Source organism: Silene latifolia, chromosome Y (genome assembly GCF_048544455.1).
Source record: "Silene latifolia isolate original U9 population chromosome Y, ASM4854445v1, whole genome shotgun sequence".
In the NCBI taxonomy this organism is placed as follows: domain Eukaryota; kingdom Viridiplantae; phylum Streptophyta; class Magnoliopsida; order Caryophyllales; family Caryophyllaceae; genus Silene; species Silene latifolia.
Genome location: NC_133538.1, coordinates 34,115,590 through 34,139,876, shown reverse-complemented (window position 1 = coordinate 34,139,876; position 24,287 = coordinate 34,115,590). Strand labels below are relative to the sequence as shown.

The following is a 24,287-nucleotide window of genomic DNA, read 5'->3' as shown; positions in this document are numbered from 1 at the left end:
TCAATTTCATCCATTTTAAGTCAAGTACTAAGCACTAGTATCCCAAGACACGTCTCACTACACTTCCCGAGCCTTTCAAATCTCAAACATATACAACAAAGCCAAGCTCTATAACCTTAGTAACAAATGCAACTCACACTTGACACAGAGAATTCACCCATCAAATATACTCGCTTTATCAAGGAACTAGGCATAAGAATTACTAAGTATGTCCCATCACACTACCTAAGTCTTTCTAACATCACAACCACTAAACCAGGGTTATGGGTCAAACACAAACAAACTCCACAAAGCCATATTATCCAACTAAGATTAACATCCCATAAAAGAAAGAGAACTATCTAAAAGGCGTCAAGGGAGGATAAGCAAGGAACAAAGAACAAGTTGGGAGTACAAGAGTAACTTCCAAGGAAAACGAAAAGAGAGTTTGGAAGAAGAAATAAGCATCAAGAAGTAAAAGAATGAGGCAAGGTACAAAAGAACGAGGAATATCTTCGAAGAAGTAGAAGCATTCTTCAAAGGTTGAACAAATCTTCAATTTCTGGCAAGAGGCACCAAATCTTGATCGCCACATAGGTAAGCTCGCGGTTATTGATCCAAGGGTACAAAAATAATTGACAATCAACAAACATGTTAGAACCTACCACGAAGCATACACAAAGGGGCTACCAACTTAGGTCCTTATTTCTACCCATCTCTCATTCATTATTCAAGGTCAAGTTCAAATTTAAATTTCGGGTACACGTGTGTGCGTCGGGAGCAACATAGGCTCTGATACCAACTGTGAACCCCCGCGATAAAGCGGAAAATATAAGTTATAAATTCAAGCGGAAATTAGGAAATTTTCAAAACTTTTAAAATTTAGAGCGCAGGTTCATTAAAACATAAAACACAAATAAAGAATGCGGAAATAAAGATTAAATTATACAAACGTGATAGTCAAGGAGAGGGAAAATATATCCCTTGAATGACAATACAATAAAAGGTGAGTCTAACCAATCCTAATAAACCAACTACTAGTCCAAGGTGCTCGCTAGCTCACACGTCTAAACCCCAGAAATGTATCTTCACAAACCTGTCATTCATGTAAACATGAAAGCCACAGTCAGTGGGGAGTAACTCAAGGTTCTCCCAGCCATAAAATGTCAAAACGAACATAACAAAGAACATGAACAAATAATCATATTAGATAAGTTATGAGTAAATCGACTTATAACTAAACATGGATCATACGTGTTTAAACCAACAAGGATAAAAGAAATGATGGGATAAACAAGTAAGTAAGGCATAAGCAACAATAAAATAAATGGAGAAGAAAGACAAGGAAACAGGAACGACTACTTAGCAACGAGCACGTATTTCAAGGAAATACGACCAAAGCAACCATCCAAATAATGCAAGACATTTATAACTCTTAGACTATAATTTCCCCGGGTAGGACTACGATAATAATACGGTCCTAGTCTAAATCTGCAGATTCTCGGGTGTACATCCCGATTCGACGTGCGCCAAAGACAAAGACGCACCCAAGACTCGACTACTAAGGAGACCGAGTACCCCAATCGCGTAACAAAGCACGAAAGTGGCGGAAAGACTAAGATAAGACTCACTTGCGAACAAAGACAAGTGGCCAAAAGTCGTACTTGCGAACATCACAAGTAGGCCAATACCGTACTTGCGTATCAAAGACAAGTAGGTCAAACCCATGCTTGCGAACAAAGACAAGCGGGGCAAAAATGTATGTCAAGCATATATGATGGTAATATGACATTTCTACAAGAATACGACTCATTTCAATTAATCATGTGGAATAAATTACTCGTATTTGAAATACGATAAATAAATGAGAATAAATGAATTAAAGCTCATATAATAAGTAAATGAAGATTTTCATATAGTTATGACATGAATAAACAATAAGTTCCACTTTTATGATTCATGTGAGAAATATATAAATAGACGGCAATTAATGAATTTAAGATACATAAAACATGTGACGGAAATTCAAATTTATTAAACCCAAACAAAAATATTTCACGGACAAAAATTAACCCAACCGGGGCTACGGCCTAGCCATGACCAGCCCCACCCGGCCACGTCCTGGCTGCACACCCGACATGGCTCAGCTACGGCCTGGCCCCCAGACAGACGTGCACGTGCAGCAAAGCATCTTGACCAAATGAAGCAATACGATACACACCTTTGAACAAACCCAAAGCAATTCTCCCTCTCGTCCGGCCCGCCTTAAGACGATTTTTTAGGTCAAACAAAGACGGATTTCACACGTACAAAAGACCCAATCCAAACATGTAAATATACTTGAGACATAAGCAAGAAAGTTGGTTCAATTTAGCATAAAGAAGCCCGTCAAAACAGCCCGCGAAAACTGCCCAACAAAACCCATTTTCACCGTTAAAGAAGCTCATTTGTGACCGTCTTAAGACGAAATTTAAAGCATGAAAAGAATGGAATTTCTTACATACAACCAACCCATTACATACATGGATATTCATATGAAACGGGGATTAAAGAATTGGCTCAAATCATCCATGAAATCGACTCAAAAACAGTCTAAGAAAATCACCCATTCACAACCTATATACATGGTTTCTAAACAATTTGTGAAGCCGTTTTAAGACAAAATTTTAAGCATGAATTGGACAGAATTTCATACAAACAATCGACCCAATTCACTCCTGTATATGTATACATGACATGAGCTATCAAATTGATTCGAACCAACAACAAAATCAACCTCAAAGTCGAGTCCAAAACTGTCCCAGTGCAGCCCCCTTTTCACTGTTTCCACAACCATTTTTGAGACCGTCAAAACAGGCCGAAATACAGGCTGTAACAGGCCACCAAAACAGTCCCCAAAGCAGGCCAAAACCGAATACTAAAACAGGCTGTGACCGACTCAGAAACTGACCACACAACACGCCAAACCAGACCACAAAGCAGGCCCAAAACAAGCTGCAAACGACCACCCAAAATAGGCTGCAAACCCCACAAGGACAGGTTGCTAAAATAGACCATAACATCCCCAATGCAGGCTGTGAGCAGCCTCCACACGACCACTATTCGACTGCCCACAACCCTCATTCACACCACCCCAATGTCGTCTGTTTCCCATTTACCCTTTTGATGCAGAAAACTCAATTGGTAACGTCTCTTTCATTCTTCAACTTGTAACAAGTTTGGTTGAGTTCATTTCAACAATTCATTTTGGATGTTTGTTTGAGAAAAATGAAATGGAATGATATTGATAAATGTGTTTTCAAATGCAAAGAAAAGGTGTCAAAGATGTATAAAGGAAAAATGAATCAATCACAGATGGTTGAGGAAACATAAATGGGTGTTAGTAAAGAATAGAGAAATAAAAAGCAAACACTTTGCTTTACGACAAACTAATTCCCAAAACAGTACAAATGCAGGCCTGAAATAGACCATGAACACACGCAGAGAACAGCGCGCCGAATCTGAGACCAATTTAAGACGGATATACACGTGTGTAACACAACCTCAAATCAGTCCAATTCAAACACCAATATGAGACGAAATTTACCATACAAATAAGAAAAATGTAAAGAACCAAACTTTCTCAAACAAGAGCATATAAAACGACACATTAGACGGAATTTCGACGTTTTTGTCGAGTAACCTATCACCGTTACCTTTTTGCTCTTCAAAACTCCGAGGAAAACGCCTAAAGAGTACAAGCCTCCCAACGGGTCTTCAGTTTCTTGAACTAGAGGAAAGAAAACGAGATAAAGGAGCTAAAAATAAGAACTTTCATGAGACGGGTCAAACTGAAATCAGAACAAAAACAAGACTTTCTTACCTTGAAAGGAGGAGGAAAGAAAGGGGAAGAGAAATGTACAAAAATTATCGAATTTGGTTGGGAAATGGGCGGGAAATCTGGGTTTTAAGCTCGTGGGAATGGCGTAGTAAGCTCTGTTGGTGTATCCTATTGTTGCTCACTGCCAAACGAAAATAAAGAAGATAAAAAGGGGGAAGGCGAGTTGGGGTTGGTCAAAATGAAAGGTGTACTGTATATTTTAGTTGGGTACTAATTTGAGAAGTGAGTTGTCGACACGGGATAGGTCGAGGATACATTAGTCTAGTCTCACATGTGAATATGTGACGGTCTTGCTAGACGGAAATTTGTCTAAGACGAAACTTTATTATCATTAATATTATTATTATTATTATTGTTACTCTATCCGACTAAAATACGTATTTTTATATAAATTAAGCTTTAAAATATTACTTTTATAAAATCATGTTTAAAATGAAATTAATTAAATTAAATAATTCAAAAATATAAAATAATGTAATTGGACAGTTAAATAAATTATAAATGTCAAAATGAGAAATTCGCGGGTGTTACAGTGGCGGCCATCATTTCTGGGATCCTAGCCGCCTGCCTGCGGTCGGTGTTCCACAGCGCCACCACCCTTTGGCCATCAGACCTCCAGTCGCCGGTTATTGCTGTGGTGGCTGACGGCGCTGCCCTTGGGTACTTGCACCGGTGAGTTTCTCGTTATTTTTTAAAAAAATTGTTGCTTTTCTCGCTGTAAGGGTTTTATTTGCTGCGGTGGCCCGGTGCTCCTGGTCCTGTGTCCGGCCACTGCCGGCTGCCGCCTTTACCTGTGTGCGCGTGGGTTCAGGCTGTAGTGGGTGTTGGGGATTGCTACGTGGAGTTCGGGTAGCGTGGTAGTGTGGGTTGTTTGTCAACCACCACCGGAGTGGGTGGTGTGTTGGTGGTCACCTAGGCTGTCTTCCACGCCACCGGGTAGCTGTCCTTTTTTCGAGCCTCAAGCTGCTTGTGCGTGGGCCTGTGTAGTTGTTTTCGTCCGGGTGGTTTGCTTGGTGGCTATATCGTTTACCGTGCAGGTAGGAGGAAGGGTTTCGTTTTATATCTTCTTTCATGCCTAATCTTGTGCGGTTTCATTGTCCTTTTTCGAGTCTACATGCGTGTCCGGATGGTTTTGGTAAGGGCCTTACTAAGGCTGGATGGCAGAAGCATTTTCAGGACCGATATTGTCATGATGGTGCGTTGGGACATACGCGTCAAACTCTTACTGATAGTCTGACTCTTTTCTCTAATGCCGAGAGTACTTTGAGACGGATGAGGCTCTGGTTGTGTGGGGTGTGCTTTAATACCCGTACCTTTCGCGCTAGATGTCCACATAGACGGGGTGATATTGTGGCGTCTCCGGAGTGTGTTGACGGCCTCTATAGTTTTGTCATTCAGGGTATCCCTAGACCTCCGGCTTCGTCTCCATCAGTTATTTTGTCTGATGATGGGGTTGAGCTTGTTCAGTGGTCTATATCTTCGCTTGATCGTTTGTTATCTTTGGGCCTTCGCACCGTGAAATCTATACCTCCTAAGTGTCAGCTTGGGTTTGCTCGGGCTTTGAAGGGGGTCTTGGATGATGTGGCTGGTTCTTATGGTGACCTCTCATGTTGGATTCGTTTGCTTGTGTTGCCTCTTTGTCTGCTTAGGACCTTCGCTCCTCGGAATAATCTTGAGTGTAGGACCGTTATTATGCGCCACCGTCAGGAGGAGAGTATTACCAGGGCTATCCTCGCTTGGTTGGGGGGGGGGGGGTGATTTGTAGCTGTTGCGGGAGTGTTTGGATCAGGGTCCTTCTTCGTTTCATGTGGAGGAGGATCTTGATTTGAGTGAGCTTAACCTCCGTTAATGTCAGCGGAAGATTTGTGATGGTCACTATACTGCTGCTGTTCGGGTGCTTTCTTCCTCTGGGGTCGCCCCCTACTCCGATGCCACTCTTGTGGCCTTGCGAGAGAAGCATCCTGTCGCCCCACCTCCTTCATTGCCTTCTTTATCTGGGGATTATCATCCTCTGGTTGCCTCTTCGATATGGTTTTGGATATGATTCGGAGCTTCCCACGTGGCACTTCTTGTGGGAGGGATGGATTGTGTGCCCATCACCTTATGGACTGTTTGAGTAGCGCTGCTGTGGCTATCTCTGATGATTTGATCACTTCTATTACTAGGGTGGTTAATCTTTTTCTTGAGGGCCGATGTCCTCTAGATTTGGGTGAGTACATTGCCAGTGCCCAGCTCACGCCGCTTGTTAAACCGGGTGGTGGTGTTCGTCCTATTGCTGTTGGCACTGTCTGAGACGGCTTGTCTCTAAGGTTGGTGCTTTTTTGGTTGGTCCTTCTTTGTTTTCTTATTTTGCTGGTCTTCAGTTTGGGGTGGGTGTGTCCGGTGGAGGAGAGGCTATCTTGCATACCTTGAATCGACTCATTGAGGCTCATGGTGCTGAGGTGGGACTTTCTATGTTGCTGGTTGATTTCCAGAATGCTTTCAACCTTGTTGATCGTGCGACCATGCTTCAGGAAGTCCGTCGTCGTTGCCCGATTCTTTCCCGTTGGGTGGAGTTTTGTTACTCCAGCCCTGCCCGTCTTTTTTATGGGGAGCATTGCTTGTGGTCTTGTCAGGGTGTCCAGCAAGGTTATCCTTTGTGCCCTTTGCTTTTCGCTTTGGTTTTGCATCCCTTAGTGTGCAAAATCCGGGACTCTTTTGACCTTACTATGCAGGCGTGGTACTTGGATGATGGCACTATTGTTGGGGATACTTTGGAGGTGTGTAGGGTTTTGGATTTGATTAAGGCGGATGGCCCTCGTTTTGGACTGCATCTTAATGTCGCTAAGACTGAGGTATTTTGGCCTGTTGAGGATCCTCAGAGTCGGCTTCCCGGGATTTTCCCCCCTTTTATTGCTCGGCCCTTGCGTGGTGTCTCTATTTTGGGTGGACCTGTCAGTACTTGTCCTATTTTTGGCAGTGAGATTGTGGCGAAGAGAGTGACTAAGACCATTGAGCTTATGGACTTGGTCGCGAGGATTGAGGACCCGCAATGTGAGTTGCTTCTGCTTAGAGCTTGTACTGGTATTTCTAAGCTCTATTTCTCACTTCGTACTTGCTCCCCCCGTGTTTTTGGTTCGGTCCAATCTCCCTTTCGATGTTGCCCTTCGTTCCAGCTTGGAACGTATTGTCACCGCGTCCGGACCTGGTTCTGGGGATTGGCAGTGGCGCCTTGCTACATTCCCTTTTCATCTTGGTGTTTATGCGACGGGAGATGTTTTATACTATGCTTTTCTTGCGTCCCGTTTGCAGTCTGCTGATTTGCATGCTAAGCTCCTACGACCTTCCGGTATTGTAGATGCTGGTCGTACTTTCGACGATGCCGTGCGGGTGTTTACTGAGACTACAGGTTCTGCTATCTTATGTGACCCTAGTGAAATTGCTGCCCCCAAACTTATGAAGAAATTGGTAGACATATATTTCGCGACGGTTGCTGCTACTTCAGGATCTGTTTTCTCTTTGACACCGCGTCAACTTGCGTCGTGGAAGTCTCAGTAGGGTGCCTACTCCTGTGATTGGTTGCATACGGTTCCTATCTCTGGTTTGGGTCAGACTATGAACGGGAGGACTTACCGTAGTGTGCTTGGATATCGACTGGGTGTTCCGTTATTCACGGTATCTAGGCCTTGTCCTGCTTGCTCTCGGGTTTTTACTGATGATGTTTACGGGGACCACGCTGTTTCTTGTACTGGTACTGTGAGGGTTAACCATCAGCACAACCTCGTTCGTGACACCTTATTCGACATTTGCTATAGGTCTGGTATTTCTACGGGTAAGGAGGTTGATATCGGTTTGGTTGACGGATATGGTGGCTCTCTTCGTCCTGCGGATTTGCTGCTTTATTCCTGGGACAGAGAGCGTGATGTGTGCGTCGATTTGACAGGGTCTTCTCCCTTGACTCAGACTGGGATGATGGATTTTGTGCCCGACCGGGTTGTCGCTGATGCTGCTCAGCGTAAGTGTGCTGAGTACGGGGATTTATGCGCGGCAGTGGGTTATGGTTTCCTTCCCTTCTCTTTCTCTTCGCTTGGAGAGCTGGGTTCGGATGCTGTTGTCTTGCTCAAGCGGATCCAGAAATTCTCGGTATCTTAGGATGCGGGGGCTCGGGTGGCTGCTTATATTTTTACTAGACTTAGCTTTACTGTTGCTAAGGGTGTGGGGGCCCAAATTGTCTCTCGGCTCCCCACCAATTTCATGTAAACTTTTATTTTTCTATCTATGAGAGCTGCGCGCATCCTTCTATAAAAAAAATAATAAAAAAATAATAATAATAATTATAACAACAATAACAATAATAATAATAATTCTAGAGAGGGGAGCGTGCGATTTGAGAGAGGGAAAGAGAGTGATCTCAGGTTGCCGCCTTGCCACGCCGCCGACCTCCACCACTTCACGCCGGCCACCAGACCTCACGTCGTTGGTTGTGCGCGTTAGTGGTTGGTCATTATGGTTTCTATTCTTGCGCGTTTCTTTGTTCTCGTTTTCAATCGCGGTTTTTTTTTAGAGTTTGTCTTCTCGTCGTCTTCTTGTTAGGCTTCCGGTGATCGCCTCTGTGTCAGCCACTCATTGTGGGTCGTCGGTTACCATCCATGGTCACCGTCCCTGTTCGTTGCGGGGATTGCTTGTGTGTGGGGTTCCTGTGTTTTGTGCGTTGGGTTAGATAAGACACCGACGACCACTGATCCTACCATCGTGACTACCACCGTTACCATCCACTGATCCTACCACTGTTTCGACGGCGACCACCGTGACTACACTGCCCCCTGCTGGTGTCTCATTGTTATAGGGTTGCGTTATTTTGTGAGGGTTTTGGGTTTGGTGCAGTTGTTCACGGCTTGCTGCTTGGTTGCCGTCTTTCGCATCGGCCTAAACCCCGCCTCTACTCATTCCATTGTGGGCCTCCTGCCGTTACCATGTCTTCGTCGGATTTTAGCCTATTGTTGTTGTTCAAACGGGTGCGGGTTTCATTCGGTTTCGTTTGCGGGTTTGTGCTGCTTGTAACGTGGTCAACCGCCTTCCTACGTGGGCCATTTCATGCTGCTTTGTTATGCCCGACGTTGTATGGTATTAATGCCCCTTCGTGGGACTTTGTGGGTGCCAAGATAGTGGTGGTAATGGTCTCGTTAAAACCTCCATGATCACCCATCTAAAGGATCGTCGTTGTACTAGGGCTGCTCAGGTACTCGCACGCCAGTCTCTTTTGTCTTTGTCTGTTTTTTTGGAAGCTAAGTCTACTTTTAGACGTATGGGTATTTGGCTATGCGGAGTTTTTTTAAAACTCATACCCATCGTGCTAGGTGTCGACATGGTCGGGGGTCTAATGTGGCGGCGCCGGATTGTGGTTGTTGTGTTGTTAGCTTTATTTTATATGACTTTCCCCGTCCATCTGCTCCCCCTGTTTCTGAGGTTGTGGAGGTCCCTGTTGGTTTAAATGTGGCCTCTCTTGATCATCTGTTAGCTAAGGGGTTGCATACTGTGAAATCCATCCCTCCTAAATGTCGTCTTGGGTTTTCTCAGGTTCTTAAGGGGGCCCTAGACGATGTGGCCAATTCCCTTGGTGATCTCTCCTACTGGGCTAACTTGCTTGTGTTGCCTCTTTGTATACTTAAGACCTTTTCCCCGAGGTGTAATCTTGAGTGTATGACTGTTGTGCGGCGTCAACGTCAGGAGGAGAGTAATTCTGGTGCCATTCGTACTTGGGGTGTGCCTGGTGGCATTTTGCAGCTTTTGCAGGATACCTTAACTGAGGTTTCTCCTTCTTTTAATGTGGAGGACGACCTTGACTTGAGTGAGCTCAATATTAGGCAGTGTCGAAGGAAGATTTGTGACGGCCATTACACTGCCGCTGTTCGATTGTTATCATCTTTCGGCATTGCTCCTTACACTTCCGCTACTCTTGAGGCTATGATTGTTAAGCACCCCGTCGTTCCTTCCCCCGACTTGCCTCCCTTTCCTGCTGGTCCTCCTCTCGTTGTTTCTGCAACTGTTGTGCTGGATATGATTAGGGGTTTTCCACGTGCACGTGGCACTTCTTGTGGGAGGGACGGTTTTCGTTCCCAGCATCTTTTGGATTGTTACTAGTGCTCCGCTAACCCCGCTTGTTAAACCAGGTGGTGATATTCGTCCTATTGCTGTGGGTACGATTTGGAGTGGCTATTTTGCATGTCTTGAACCTGTTGTTTAGGGTCGGTCGGGGGGGGGGGGGGGAGGTGGGCCTTTCCATCTTTGTTGGTTGACTTTCAGAATGCTTTCAACATGGTCGATCGTGAGATCATGTTGGGGGAGGTTCGTAGTCATTGTCCTATTGTGGACATAGCCACCTAAGCGCCCAACCGATCTGTGGAGGTGTAGCGGTCTTTTGAATGCCACGCTCGACGGCGTAAAAAATGCTTTCGACCGGATCGTTTAAGACCGGTCGGTTTCGTCTCGCCAAGGTGATACGTGCATAATGTATAGTCTTTTTAGCCTATTTTAGGACGCATTTCTATGCATTTTTGTACTGTTTATATAGTATTATGCCCCGAATTGGCTACTTTGGTTCGTTTTGTTCGTTTTGTAGAAATGAACGCGAAAGTAGTAGAATCGTACCATTTTTCGTCCTTTTTGCATGCATTTTGAGGAGACGGGATTTTTCGGAGTGAGTTTCTGCATTGGGATGCGTGAAGGCACGGTTTACGAGGCAGCCGGGCACGAGTTTGAGCTGATTTGAAGGAAAAACATTCGATTGAGTGGTTTTATTACTCGATCGAATGGTTTCTACGTCATTGGTTGATCGATCGAGCACTTTTATACTCGATCAAGAAGTGCTGAAAAGAGAGGTTACTCGATCGAGTGACTATTCTACTCGATCGAGTAGATTTTCTGGAGTTTTGCTCGATCGAGTGGATTTATTCTACTCGATCGAGTGGTTTGGTCTGGCGTGGGCTTTAATTAGCCCATAAGCTTGTTTTAGCTTTTGGACTTAGTTTATTTTCTTTTTAAACGCAACTTTACTAGGTCATTAGCTATCTTATCATCTATTAGTTTTAGCTTTCACAGTAAAAAAACATTACGTTGCCTTTCCCTTCTCTACTGTAACTTTATTTTCGGGGTTATTTCGCTCGGATTTGCGTGTTCTTTACGCCGGATTCTCACGATTGTAATCTCTTTCTCCTTTCTTAATAATAATCTCTCTTTCGTTTACTTTAATTCTTTGTTTTGCTTTATTTAATTTCTGCCCTAATTCACTTTTATGCAATTTAATTATCGTTTTAATATGTTGAATGCTGGTTATTTATCTGCTGTTAGTTTTGATAGTATTAATAGCGATATGAGTAGCTAAATCTATTTCATGTTGGGATTAGGGGATCTACGGTAGAAATGTGATGATGTAGTAAATAGGTTAGATGAATTAATTGTGAGATTAATGACCTAGTAAATAGGGGATCTATTTCCATGTTGTTGGTTGACTTCCAAAATGCTTTCAACATGGTCGATCGTGAGATAATGTTGGGGGAGGTTCGTAGTCATTGCCCTGTTGTGGACATAGCCACCTAAGCGCCCAGCCGATCTGTGGACGTGTAGCGGTCTTTTGATTGCCACGCTCGGCGGCGTAAAAAATGCTTTCGACCGGATCGTTTAAGACTGGTCGGTTTCGTCTCGGCAAGGTGATACGTGCATAATGTATAGTCTTTTTAGCCTATTTTAGCACGTATTTCCATGCATTTTTGTACTGTTTGTATAGTATTATGCCCCGAATTGGCTACTTTGGTTCGTTTTGTCCGTTTTGTAGAAATGAACGCGAAAGTAGTAGAATCGTACCATTTTTCGTCCTTTTTGCATGCATTTTGAGGAGACGGGATTTTCCGGAGTGAGTTTCTGCATTGGGATGCGTGAAGGCACGGTTTACGAGGCAGTCGGGCACGAGTTTGAGCTGATTTGAAGGAAGAACATTCGATCGAGTGGTTTTATTACTCGATCGAATGGTTTCTACGTCATTGGTTGATCGATCGAGCACTTTTATACTCGATCAAGAAATGCTGAAAAGAGAGGTTACTCGATCGAGTAAATATTCTACTCGATCGAATAGATTTTCTGGAGTTTTGCTCGATCGAGTGGATTTATTCTACTCGATCGAGTGGTTTGGTCTGGCGTGGGCTTTAATTAGCCCGTAAGTTTGTTTTAGCTTTTGGACTTAGTTTATTTTCTATTTAAACGCAACTTTACTAGGTCATTAGCTATCTTATCATCTATTAGTTTTAGCTTTCACAGTAAAAAAAACATTACGTTGCCTTTCCCTTCTCTACTGTAACTTTATTTTCGGGGTTATTTCGCTCGGATTTGCGTGTTCTTTACGCCGGATTCTCACGATTGTAATCTCTTTCTCCTTTCTAAATAATAATCTCTCTTTCGTATACTTTAATTCTTTGTTTTGCTTTATTTAATTTCTGCCCTAATTCACTTTTATGCAATTTAATTATCGTTTTAATATGTTGAATGTTGGTTATTTATCTGCTGTTAGTTTTGATAGTATTAATAGCGATATGAGTAGCTAAATCTATTTCATGTTGGGATTAGGGGAACTACGGTAGAAATGTGACGATTTAGTAAATAGGTTAGATGAATTAATTGTGAGATTAATGACCTAGTAAATAGGGGATCTATTTCCACGCTGTTGGTTGACTTCCAGAATGCTTTCAACATGGTCGATCGTGAGATCATGTTGGGGGAGGTTCGTAGTCATTGCCATGTTGTGGACATAGCCACCTAAGCGCCCAGCCGATCTGTGGACGTGTAGCGGTCTTTTGAATGCCACGCTCGGCGGCGTAAAAAAATGCTTTCGACCGGATCGTTTAAGACCGGTCGGTTTCGTCTCGGCAAGGTGATACGTGCATAATGTATAGTCTTTTTAGCCTATTTTAGCACGTATTTCCATGCATTTTTGTACTGTTTATATAGTATTATGCCCCGAATTGGCTACTTTGGTTCGTTTTGTCCTTTTTTGTAGAAATGAACGCGAAAGTAGTAGAATCGTACCATTTTTTGTCCTTTTTGCATGCATTTTGAGGAGACGGGATTTTTCGGAGTGAGTTTTTGAATTGGGATGCGTGAAGGCACGGTTTACGAGGCAGTCGGGCACGAGTTTGAGCTGATTTGAAGGAAGAACATTCGATCGAGTGGTTTTATTACTCGATCGAATGGTTTCTACGTCATTGGTTGATCGATCGAGCACTTTTATACTCGATCAAGAAGTGCTGAAAAGAGAGGTTATTCGATCGAGTGACTATTCTACTCGATCGAGTAGATATTCTGGAGTTTTGCTCGAGCGAGTGGATTTATTCTACTCGATCGAGTGGTTTGGTCTGGCGTGGGCTTTAATTAGCCCGTAAGCTTGTTTTAGCTTTTGGACTTAGTTTATTTTCTATTTAAACGCAACTTTACTAGGTCATTAGCTATCTTATCATCTATTAGTTTTAGCTTTCACAGTAAAAAAAACATTACGCTGCCTTTCCCTTCTCTACTGTAACTTTATTTTCGGGGTTATTTCGCTCGGATTTGCGTGTTCTTTACGCCGGATTCTCACGATTTTAATCTCTTTCTCCTTTCTTAATAATAATCTCTCTTTCGTTTACTTTAATTCTTTGTTTTGCTTTATTTAATTTCTGCCCTAATTCACTTTTATGCAATTTAATTATCGTTTTAATATGTTGAATGTTGGTTATGTATCTGCTGTTAGTTTTGATAGTATTAATAGCGATATGAGTAGCTAAATCTATTTCATGTTGGGATTAGGGGATCTACGGTAGAAATGTGACGATGTAGTAAATAGGTTAGATGAATTAATTGTGAGATTAATGACCTAGTAAATAGGGGATCTATTTCCATGCTGTTGGTTGACTTCCAGAATGCTTTCAACATGGTCGATCGTGACATAATGTTGGGGGAGGTTCGTAGTCATTGCCCTGTTGTTGACATAGCCACCTAAGCGCACAGCCGATCTGTGGATGTGTAGCGGTCTTTTGAATGCCACGCTCGGCGGCGTAAAAAATGCTTTCGACCGGATCGTTTAAGACCGGTCGGTTTCGGCTCGGCAAGGTGATACGTGCATAATGTATAGTCTTTTTAGCCTATTTTAGCACGTATTTCCATGCATTTTTGTACTGTTTATATAGTATTATGCCCCGAATTGGCTACTTTGGTTCGTTTTGTCCGTTTTGTAGAAATGAACGCGAAAGTAGTAGAATCGTACCATTTTTCGTCCTTTTTGCATGCATTTTGAGGAGGCGGGATTTTCCGGAGTGAGTTTCTGCATTGGGATGCGTGACGGCACGGTTTACGAGGCAGTCGGGCACGAATTTGAGCTGATTTGAAGGAAGAACATTCGATCGAGTGGTTTTATTACTCGATCGAATGGTTTCTACGTCACTGGTTGATCGATCGAGCACTTTTATACTCGATCAAGAAGTGCTGAAAAGAGAGGTTACTCGATCGAGTGACTATTGTTGGGAAATGTGTCCTCAACAACGTTTTGTGTAAGACATTGGTTCTTCAAAACCTAGGATGTTAAAGTCATCACTTGTTAAAGATGATGAATTCTTGCTACTTTTAAGAAAGTAAAGAGCTTACAACTTACAAAGAAATTGTTTGATTCAAGTTGATTACTTCTGGAAAGTAATAAACATATGACTTACATGAGAGTGTTTAAGTCACAACTCAATACAAGGCTTAGAGCCATGAAAATCCGAAATAAAAGGCTTGATTAGTGACAAAGGGTTTTGCACTAATAAAGAGAGATTTCAAGACTTGATTGGTTGCAAAGGGTTTTTGCACTAATTGAAATGCTTAAGTCTATTTGGATCTTCTTAGGGATTGTGTTTCATTATGAGGACACACATACAACAAGTAAATCTAAACCCCACTTCCTCAATAGAAGGAATGTATTCAATACATGTCTTGAGTTTTGAAGATTCTTGCAATCCTAAGATAATGTGAAACTTAAGAGAGGGTCTTAAGTAGGACATCAATGAGTTGGAATCAACATTTTGATCATGTGATAAAACATTTCTCGCACTACAACAAATAAGGTAATTGGTGACCATATAAGGCAACTGAGAGCAGTCGCCATTAACAATAAAGAGACTAAGGCCTGTCGCCCGCACTTCGTAGCTAGGTTTAGTCGCTTTTGGCGACAGGACTTCGTCGCCAATTTTGGCGACTGAATTTTTTTAAAGCGGGCGACAGAAACTCGTCGCCAAAATTGGCGACTGTGTTGCGTCGCCAATTTAGCGACTGTCATCAGTCGCTTTTTTTCAAGCCACGTCACCTCCATTTCTTCAGGATTGGCGACGGTTTTTGGTCGCCATTTTGGCGACTGTTTTTGGTCGCCATTTTGGCGACTGATTTCCGTCGCCAAATGCACTGTTTCCCGTCGCCAATGACCCTAAAATTAATTCATGATCAGAAACTTAGCGACGGTTTCCCGTCGCCAATTGCCCAGTATCCGTCGCCAAATTTACATTTTTTTTAGCCTAAAAATCGTTTTTGACCTAGCCAAATACGTAAAAACCTGCAAATAAACCAACACTTCCAGCAGAGAACACATGGGAAGCCAACACAACCAAACTTGATAAAGAAAATCATGTTCCATACACACAACTACGAGTTCTACGAGTTTTGGTCATCTAACATTATCCGGGAATAACATGTTCTCTAAAAAACTACATAACAGGGAAACTTGCTCCCGCTCCACTACCACCTCCATAATTAGGATCTCTAGGATCCTTTGGTTGCGGGCGCCACCCAGTGTTGCAATTGGCGAAGAAGGAGTTCATCCGTTCCATTTCCTCCTTCATCCTCCGAATTTCATCATCTCTCTCGGCATCCCGCCTCTCCCTCTCGGCATCCTGCCTCTCCCTGGCGGCTAATTGAGCTTGGAGCACACTTACGACACTTGGGGTATAAGGTTGTTGTTGGGAGGAAATTGACCCTCTTCTTCTTGCAGGAGGGTAGAAAATCTCCTTTGCCGACCCGGCTCCATACACATCTCCTCTTTGGAACCCCTCAACAAGATCAAACCATAGCTCATTGTCATCAATTTCCGGGTTGTTCTTCCTACGGACAAGGAATTGTTCCTAAAAAATTGATAAAACATTAATGGTTAGAGGTTACTTATCTAAAAATTGATAAAACATATACTTTAAAAAGCTAAGAAATTTTTATTTTTTGACACTTACATATAACTGTTGATCTTTTTCCTTCGCGAAGATCAACTTGCCCTTGCTTGTCTTCTTTGCGTGAGTGTCAACAAAGAGATCAACAATCGTGGGTACCTTGCCCTTATTCTTCTTGGTCTTCCGGAAAAAAAAACAAGGAAATTGTTACTCAAACATGATAATTAATGAGACTAATTAAATTAGAAGACTATTAAATTAAAAGCTAAGACAAATAACTTACATCTAACACCACACGATCATGAAAAGATTGAGACCCTCCATAATGAGTAGGCTCAACTTCCGCGTTCTTATCTCCTCCTTTCCTGTTGATCTTGTTCCGGGCCGATGCTTCCTTGAACTCAGGACTGTTCCGGTACTTGGTATATTCCTCATATGACGAACCTGTAATCAATAAAATAACAATTATTAATTAATATATTTTCAAAATATGTAATGAATTTTAACTAATTACGGGTGTTAAAAGAAACTAAATACCTTTCATGAAAGATGGCGCCTTCTTCCTCTTAGACACCTTATACATGTTGTCCCTTAGCCTCTTCTTGCCAATGTCATTATACCTTTGCAAAACTAGGCGCTCAAGGTCGGTTGGCCAATAGAACACACGCTACAAAAAGTAAACACATAGATGAGAAACAAATTAATAATAAGGTAAAAAGAATAAATAAATTATATTTAATAATATATATTTTATAAATAGATACCCGGAAGTTGTTGAACCACATCTCCTTATCTTCATCACTAGCGTTACTCCAACAAGTAACGCCGTGTGTCATGTTCTCTTGGGTGCTATTAGTCACACCACGAACAACTGTTTGACTTCTAAACCTGAAATCAAACATGTTAAAAACATAATTATATAGGAAAAAAAATAATGTATAATTAACATATGTCTAAAAAAAGTCATTTATTACTAAATAAAAAAATTACAAAATAGAATGAATAAAAAATTACCAAAGACCATTCGGATCAAGGATCATCCTGCCGTCAGTATGTCGGGGTATAGCAACCTCCTCCTCCTCCTCCTCACTCACCTCCGTAGTAGAACGGTCAACGTCCTCCTCCTGTTCTCGGGAGCTACTACCTCCCTCACTATAGCCTCGCGCGCCTACCTCCTCCACGAGCCATGTGTACTACAATTGAATAAAAAGTGTTAGCAAATATTACAGGATAATTATTATAAGATACAAAAAAATAAAACCTAATAAACATGTATAAAAGAAAAAATAAAACGCTAATAATTGTTTCCTAATTTTGATATGTATACTTTCAATACCTTCTCTTACTCATCATCATCATCATCCTCATCTTCTTCTTCTTCTTCTTCTTCTTCTTCTTCTTCTTCTTCTTCTTCTTCTTCTTCTTCTTCTTCTTCTTCTTCTTCTTCTTCTTCCTCTTCTTCTTCCTCTTCCTCCTCCTCTTCTTCTTCTTCCCCCTCTTCTATCCCATCCCTCTCCTTATCATTCTCTTCTTCTTTCTCTTCTAACTCCTCCTCCGCTTCTATCTCATTTGCATAAATAATTTCATCATGATCAACTGGGACAAAACTGCATTTACGATACAACCTCTTCTTGGAAAAAGATGTATCAACTTCGATCGTGCCTTTGTTTTAAAAATGGCCCACCATTGCTTTTGTTGTCTATCATTACTTGTGCTCGGAAGAGATGCAAAATAAACTTGATGAGCTTGTTGTGCAAGTATAAATGGGTCATATTGAGAGTAGGTTCGAGTATTATTCACTTCCACGAGTTTGTAACGATCATGGACTCTCGTTCCAGCTACGGAATTATCCCTCCATTGAATCTTGAATAAGACGGTTTTATAACTCCGATCCCGGCCATTGTAGCACAACTCAAAGATATCCTCTAATATGCCATAATATTCATTGCCATCAAGAGAAGAAATAGTAACGCCGTAGTTGCATTTAGCCTTACTTTTGCCATAGTCAAATGTTTGAAACTTAAACCCATTAATTGAATATCGATTCCACGTCACAACCTTTCGAGAAGGACCCAAAGCCAAGTTTCTTATCACATCATCTTGAATATTTAGCTTACATACATGCTTCCGAAACCAGGCTGGAAATTGATCCTCATGCTTATGCCAAACATCCTCTCTGTTCACATTAGGGTGTTCTTTAATGAAATCTGTCACAAATTGAGCTTCATATGGCTCCAAAACCTCACAATTAGATAGCACATAAAGGTGGGCACGGTTATACTCCTTGTCATCCAGAAATCTTGTTCCCGGTGATGAACACCCTATTTCATCCCGCATTTGGAAACACTTGGGTATACTTGTGTCTAGTTCATCCGCTTCATCAATATTCAAGTATTTTGCTTTGGTCTCAATATGTTTTTCAAAATAAAGAGAGCAAAAATTGGCAATCTCTTCCGTAAGGTAGGCATTGCATATAGAACCTTCCACACGAGCTTTATTACCAATTTTTTTCTTCACATGATTAAGAAACCTTTCGAAAGGATACATCCACCTATATTGGACGGGTCCACCAACTTTAGTTTCATATGACAAATGGATAGGTAGATGCTCCATCGAATTGAAAAAAGAAGGCGGAAATATCATCTCAAGTTTACACAAAATTTCTGGTATTTGGTCTTCTAAACGACTCATGTCCTCAACTGATATCGTGGAGGAACATAAATCTCTAAAAAATTGAATTATTTTCAGAATCGCATTCCAAACGTAGTCGGGAGTAAATTTTTAAAAGCCACGGGTAATAAGCGCTCCATGAAAACATGACAATCATGACTTTTCAACCCTTTCAACTTCAGTTCCTTCAAATCAACACAACGGCTCAAATCGGATGCATATCCATCGGGAAACTTCAAGTTTCCTATCCAATCGCACAATACCTTTCTTTGAGCTTTGTCAAGAGTAAATATGGCTTTTGGTTTAGCCCATCCTTACGAATATGAAGTTTAGGACGATCACAAAATTTCTTCAATTCTATTCTTGAATTAATATCATCACGTGTCTTTCCTTTTACATCCATAATCGTATGAATAAGTAACTCAAAGAAGTTCTTCTCTATGTGCATCACATCCAAATTGTGTCCGATCAAAATTGTTTTCCAAAGAGGGAAGCTCCCAAAAAATACTTCTTTTAAACCAACCATTTTTTTCTTTTTCAACTCTTTAAACTCTTCTTCAGTCCCATCGACAGTTGTTGGCAAATCACGTACAACCTCCCATATCTCATCCCCTTGTAGTCGAACCGGAGCATTGTCACGCACCTCCTTACCTTTTAAGAAAGATTTCTTGTTCTCTCTATGAATATGTCCATCCGGTAAGAAACATCTATGACAATCAAACCAACTAATTTTTTTGGAATTAGGAAGATAAAATGCTTTACTCCTATCCATGCAATAAGGACATGCCTTTCGCCCGTGTTGCCCATCCCGATAGCATACCATATGCGGGAAAATCATTTATAGTCCATAACAATGAAGCTCTTAGTTGGAAATTTTGCTTCTTCGACACATCAAATGTTTCTACACCAACTTCCCACAAATACTTCAGTTCCTCCACCAACGGTTGTAAATAAACATCCAGATGGTTTTTTGGGTTATCAGGACCGGGAATAAGTAAAGAGAGGAAAATAAATTGTCTTTTCAGACAAAGCCAAGTTGTACGGCGTGGTCATTACGGGCCAACACGAGTAGTTTCTACCAAACTGACCAAAAGAGTCAAACCCATCCGTACACAAGCCAAGTCTCACATTGCGAGGTTCCTCGGCAAAATCGGGATATAACCTATCAAAACGCTTCCACTCCTCCCCGTCACTCGGATGACACATCTTTCCTGGTGTACGAGGATTTTCTTTGTGCCATCTCATTTGGTTGGCAAGATTTTTCATGGCATACATTCTTTGAAGTCTAGGAGCTAATGGAAAATAAATTAATGTGTTTTCTGATATTGGTTTCTTTCTCTTTCCACTCCTTTTATTACCCTTCTTCCCCTTCAAAACAATATTTCCTTCACTTGTCTCATATCTATCCCTTTGACATTTCTTACATTTGTCAAGCAAAGCATCATCTTTCCAAAAAAGCATACATCCTTTAGGACATGCATCAATCTTTTCATGTGGAAGTTGAAGACCTTTGACCACTTTCTTGGTATTATAGAAATTTCGGGTCATAACATTATTATCGGGTATAACATCCTCAACCAACGTAGCAATACTATCAACGGCATTAAATGGCATATTATACTCACATTTTAAAGAAACTATCCTGGATGCAACTTGTAACAATGTCATTCTACTCCCCTCATATAAGGTTTTTTCGGAAGCACTTAGCATGTCAAAAAAGGCTTTTGCTCTTGGGTTTGGTTGTTTTTCATCAATCATTGGTACACGGTCGTCATTAATGAAATCATTAGACTGAAAGGCATCAAGTACCATTTCTCTATATGGGTTCTCATTTTGTTGGATTTGAGGCTCTTCGGGATAATATTTTCTCCATGGGAGATCCAATTGTAGTAGTTTGGAAAAAAACCATTTGTAACAAGATGCTCTTCTACTTCAATGTCAAATAAATATTTTAAGTTTTTACATTTAGTACAAGGACACCTAAGTTTATGTTGTTCCAAATCATATGAATCTTGACATCTAGCAAATTCAATAAATCCACGAACTCCCTTTACAAATCTAGCGATAGGACGTTTATTCTTATCTACTCTTTCTTCGTACATCCACTACGTTCGGATCTCTTCATTTTAATCTATAAGCAATATATAGCAAACTAACCATTTTAAATAATAATATTTAATTTCAACAAAAAAAGCAATGGTTATCTCATCCTCCATTTTATGCTAATTTCAAGATTTCAATTGGGTCCTTATCACTCCAACCTAAACCCATCAATGTACGTTTTAAGTCACTAGCAAACACACATTTGTGAATTATTAATGAGAAAAAAATTCGGCAATTCCCCTTAGTTCTCCAAATACACAATGTGGAAAAGATACATATTCCACATATGTATTCAGAGAACATTGGAGAAATTTGCAACCAAATTCTTTTCTCATTAATAAAATCACAACTATGTGTTTACTACCTAAGTGACTTGAAACGCACAAAGACAAGGATCCCAAAATGGGGACTATTCAAGAATTGCTCCTAATGAGTAATTCTTGAACGGGTACTAGGTCATTATATATTAAACAAGTTGTCAAAATTATAAGGCAAATTTATACAATCCACTAATCAAATGACATTACTAATTTAACAAATTTATACATCATGCTCATTCTAACTTAATTTCGTTAATTATAAGGCAAATTTATACAATCCTAACATTATACTACCTTCATAAAACTATACTACCTTCAACAATACTACTTCAATATTACTAAAACTAAGTTACTACCTTCAATAATACTAATATTATCAAGATAACCTTCAATTACATCCCCTAATCAAATCACATTACTAATTTAACAAAAACCCCAATTTCTAACCCTAACTCAAATTAATTAACAAAAATGCTAATTAAATTACAACTACATACATTAATAAGCATCACTAATGTATAAATTACAACTAGATACTAAATAAGCATCACAACTTAAACAAAATATGAAGGATTGAAGTAATAAATCAATTTGAGTCGAAAACAAACCTTTATTAAAAAGAAAAACAAAGGGTCGGTAGTGATGTGGTGATGTGGTGTGCGGATGGCGACGGCGAGTGATGGCGTCCGGTGGTCGTTGTAGTTGGTGGTGGCGTCGGGTTTCTTGGCGATTTTTTTTTTGTTTTGTTGATGATAGAATGAATGAGGGACGGGGTGAAGAATCTGGCAAAAAAAAAAATTAACAGGCTATTAGCGACCGTTTTTGGTCGCCAAATTGGCGACGGTGTTGGTCGCCAAATTTGGCGACTTTTTTGATCGCCAAATTGGATATTATTCGGTCGCCCTAGGATTTCATACGGATTTTTGGATAAAAAGGTATAGTCGCCAAATTGGCGACGGGTATTGGTCGCCCGAGTTTTTTTTTCTGTCGCCAAATTGGCGACTGTAGGATGTCTGTCGCCTTTGTCTTGTTTTCTTGTAGTGTCGATAAGTCGAGAAGTTGTGTTTATACATGAAGTTTAGTGGGAGTTACGGAAATTTTAATAGTCTTATATGTGGATGACATTTTGATCATTGCGAATGATTTAAGACTTTGGAGTATTATAATACATCTTTAATATCCGGATTTATGAAGATAAATCCACATGATATTAGCGTCAATAAGAAGTCTTACGTTAATAAGATTCATGACTAGTTCAATTAAATTGAACATATTTGATTGATTTCATTTGCTTCCGCTGCCGGATCAATTAAATGAGTAATGATGTATAACACTTCATATACTTTGAGTATGATGAATTATTTTCAAAATCGAATTTAAGTAATCTTTCCCAAGTAAGCCATAAAGATTACCCTTAAGTGCTTGCAGAAGCATTAAGGCAGTAAAGCAAAGTGTTTATGATGCAATTTTTGTGTAAGGGTGTTACACAAATGACAATTGACAATTGAGATTGCGCATGGTTTCCGACAAAACCATAATCAAAACACATCAGGATGGTTAAGATACCATTGTGGTTATGTTATTTAAGAAATAGATTTTCTAGAATCGTTCTAGGCAATAAAGAACAATGAGAAATATTTACAACGGAAATTGAGTACACTTGAAATCATGGGATGTGCAAGAAGGATGAGTCCCGAACACTGTGAAAACAGTGGGAGCTATTCTAAGGCTAGAAGGCCTATGTCTTGATTGGATCTCGACACGTACTTAAAAAGTTTAAGTTTTGTAATGCAAATGTATACATTACAAAGGAAAACGAGTATGTAGTAAGGTTGAGTAAGGTACAAGAAGTTGATAAAACCTACTAACCAAAGCCTTCTCATAGGCTAAACATGATGAGTCATGTCATTTCAATTGAATTGAAATGAACAACTACATACAAGATCAAATTAGATTATAGAACATGAAATAGTAATCAGGCCTTGACTATTCATATGTGATAATCGCATTTGTCGTTCGAGTTTTTACTTTAAAAAACTCCTTTTATACTTTGTTACATCTAAACGGGTTGTAGAGACAATATTGAACCCCGTTAAAGTGAACACGGATTAGCATTGTATTCGCCCATAGTCACTTGTATGAGGTGACGTCTCGAAGTGACTAGAGTGTGATGCGATTGATGGCAAGTTCAAGTGCCATAGAGTCATGTAAGATGACTAGTCGATCACATAGGCAGACTGTTAGGAACACTTTGTCGGGCAGTGACCGCTTATAGAGTTCTGGCAAATTTATATAGCCTGGTCGTGGCGAGAGCTACTATAGTATTCTAATGAGTCGATTCTTTTGACTAAAGACTGTTCGCCTAAGATGGCACGGTTTCAGATTAACTTTGATTTGTGTTACTACGACCTTCGTAAATGGGGTCAAATGGGCATATTTTGGGTTATGATGGCTGTGGCTAGTCGAAGGGAATAAGTGCGATAGGAATTGTCCACCCCCTTGTCAGGGTTAAAACAATATCTCAGGGCCACTCGAGGAGTAATGAACTGGAAATGCGTGGCCACGCTCGGAAGGTATCCATGATAGATAAATCCGGTCAATTAGTTATTCTCCAGATCGAGGAAACCACTCTCGATATGATCACTTGCAAGTACGACCCGAAAGACACCTTGCATTGAGTGGGAGATACTAATAGGACAATAGAATTGGTGACGCACACTTGTCGAGGACAAGTGGGAGATTGTTGGGAAATGTGTCCTCAACAATAGAGCGATCACATGATTTAAATATCATTAATAAATCTCATATAAAGAATACGTAAGGGATGATTCAATTATATAGTCGACTGATCAACATTAATCGGTAACGATTGGCTTGCTAGAGTTTGACGTTCGTCGTGGGGACGGTGGTGGTGGATTGATCCCTTAAGGTCACACCTAAAGGATGATGCCCTTATCTATAAAGTTGATTAATTGTATGACGATGCAAGTTGATCAATTCCTTAAAATTGAACAATTTGATTTGTGAGAGAGAATAAATATCTTATTGTAATGGGAATAAATAAGATTTATTTTAGTAATAAAATGCTTTGTTACTAAAATTATTTATTGTTTGAGAAACAATAGAGATAGGAATGAATGGTTAATT

The 24,287-nt window shown here is 40.6% G+C and overlaps 1 protein-coding gene across 1 annotated transcript; it reads right to left on the bottom strand.

Annotated features, from left to right (window-relative positions):
- Positions 1-15,478: 15,478 nt before the first annotated feature.
- LOC141627826 (uncharacterized) lies at positions 15,479-19,555 on the bottom strand. Its single transcript, XM_074441042.1, has 7 exons — positions 19,538-19,555; positions 17,062-17,240; positions 16,812-16,935; positions 16,585-16,714; positions 16,331-16,491; positions 16,111-16,227; positions 15,479-16,008 (listed from the first exon to the last, which is right to left on the bottom strand). The coding sequence occupies exons 1-7, from the start codon at positions 19,553-19,555 to the stop codon at positions 15,595-15,597; spliced, it is 1,143 nt and encodes a 380-aa protein (XP_074297143.1). The 3' UTR covers positions 15,479-15,594.
- Positions 19,556-24,287: the final 4,732 nt, after the last annotated feature.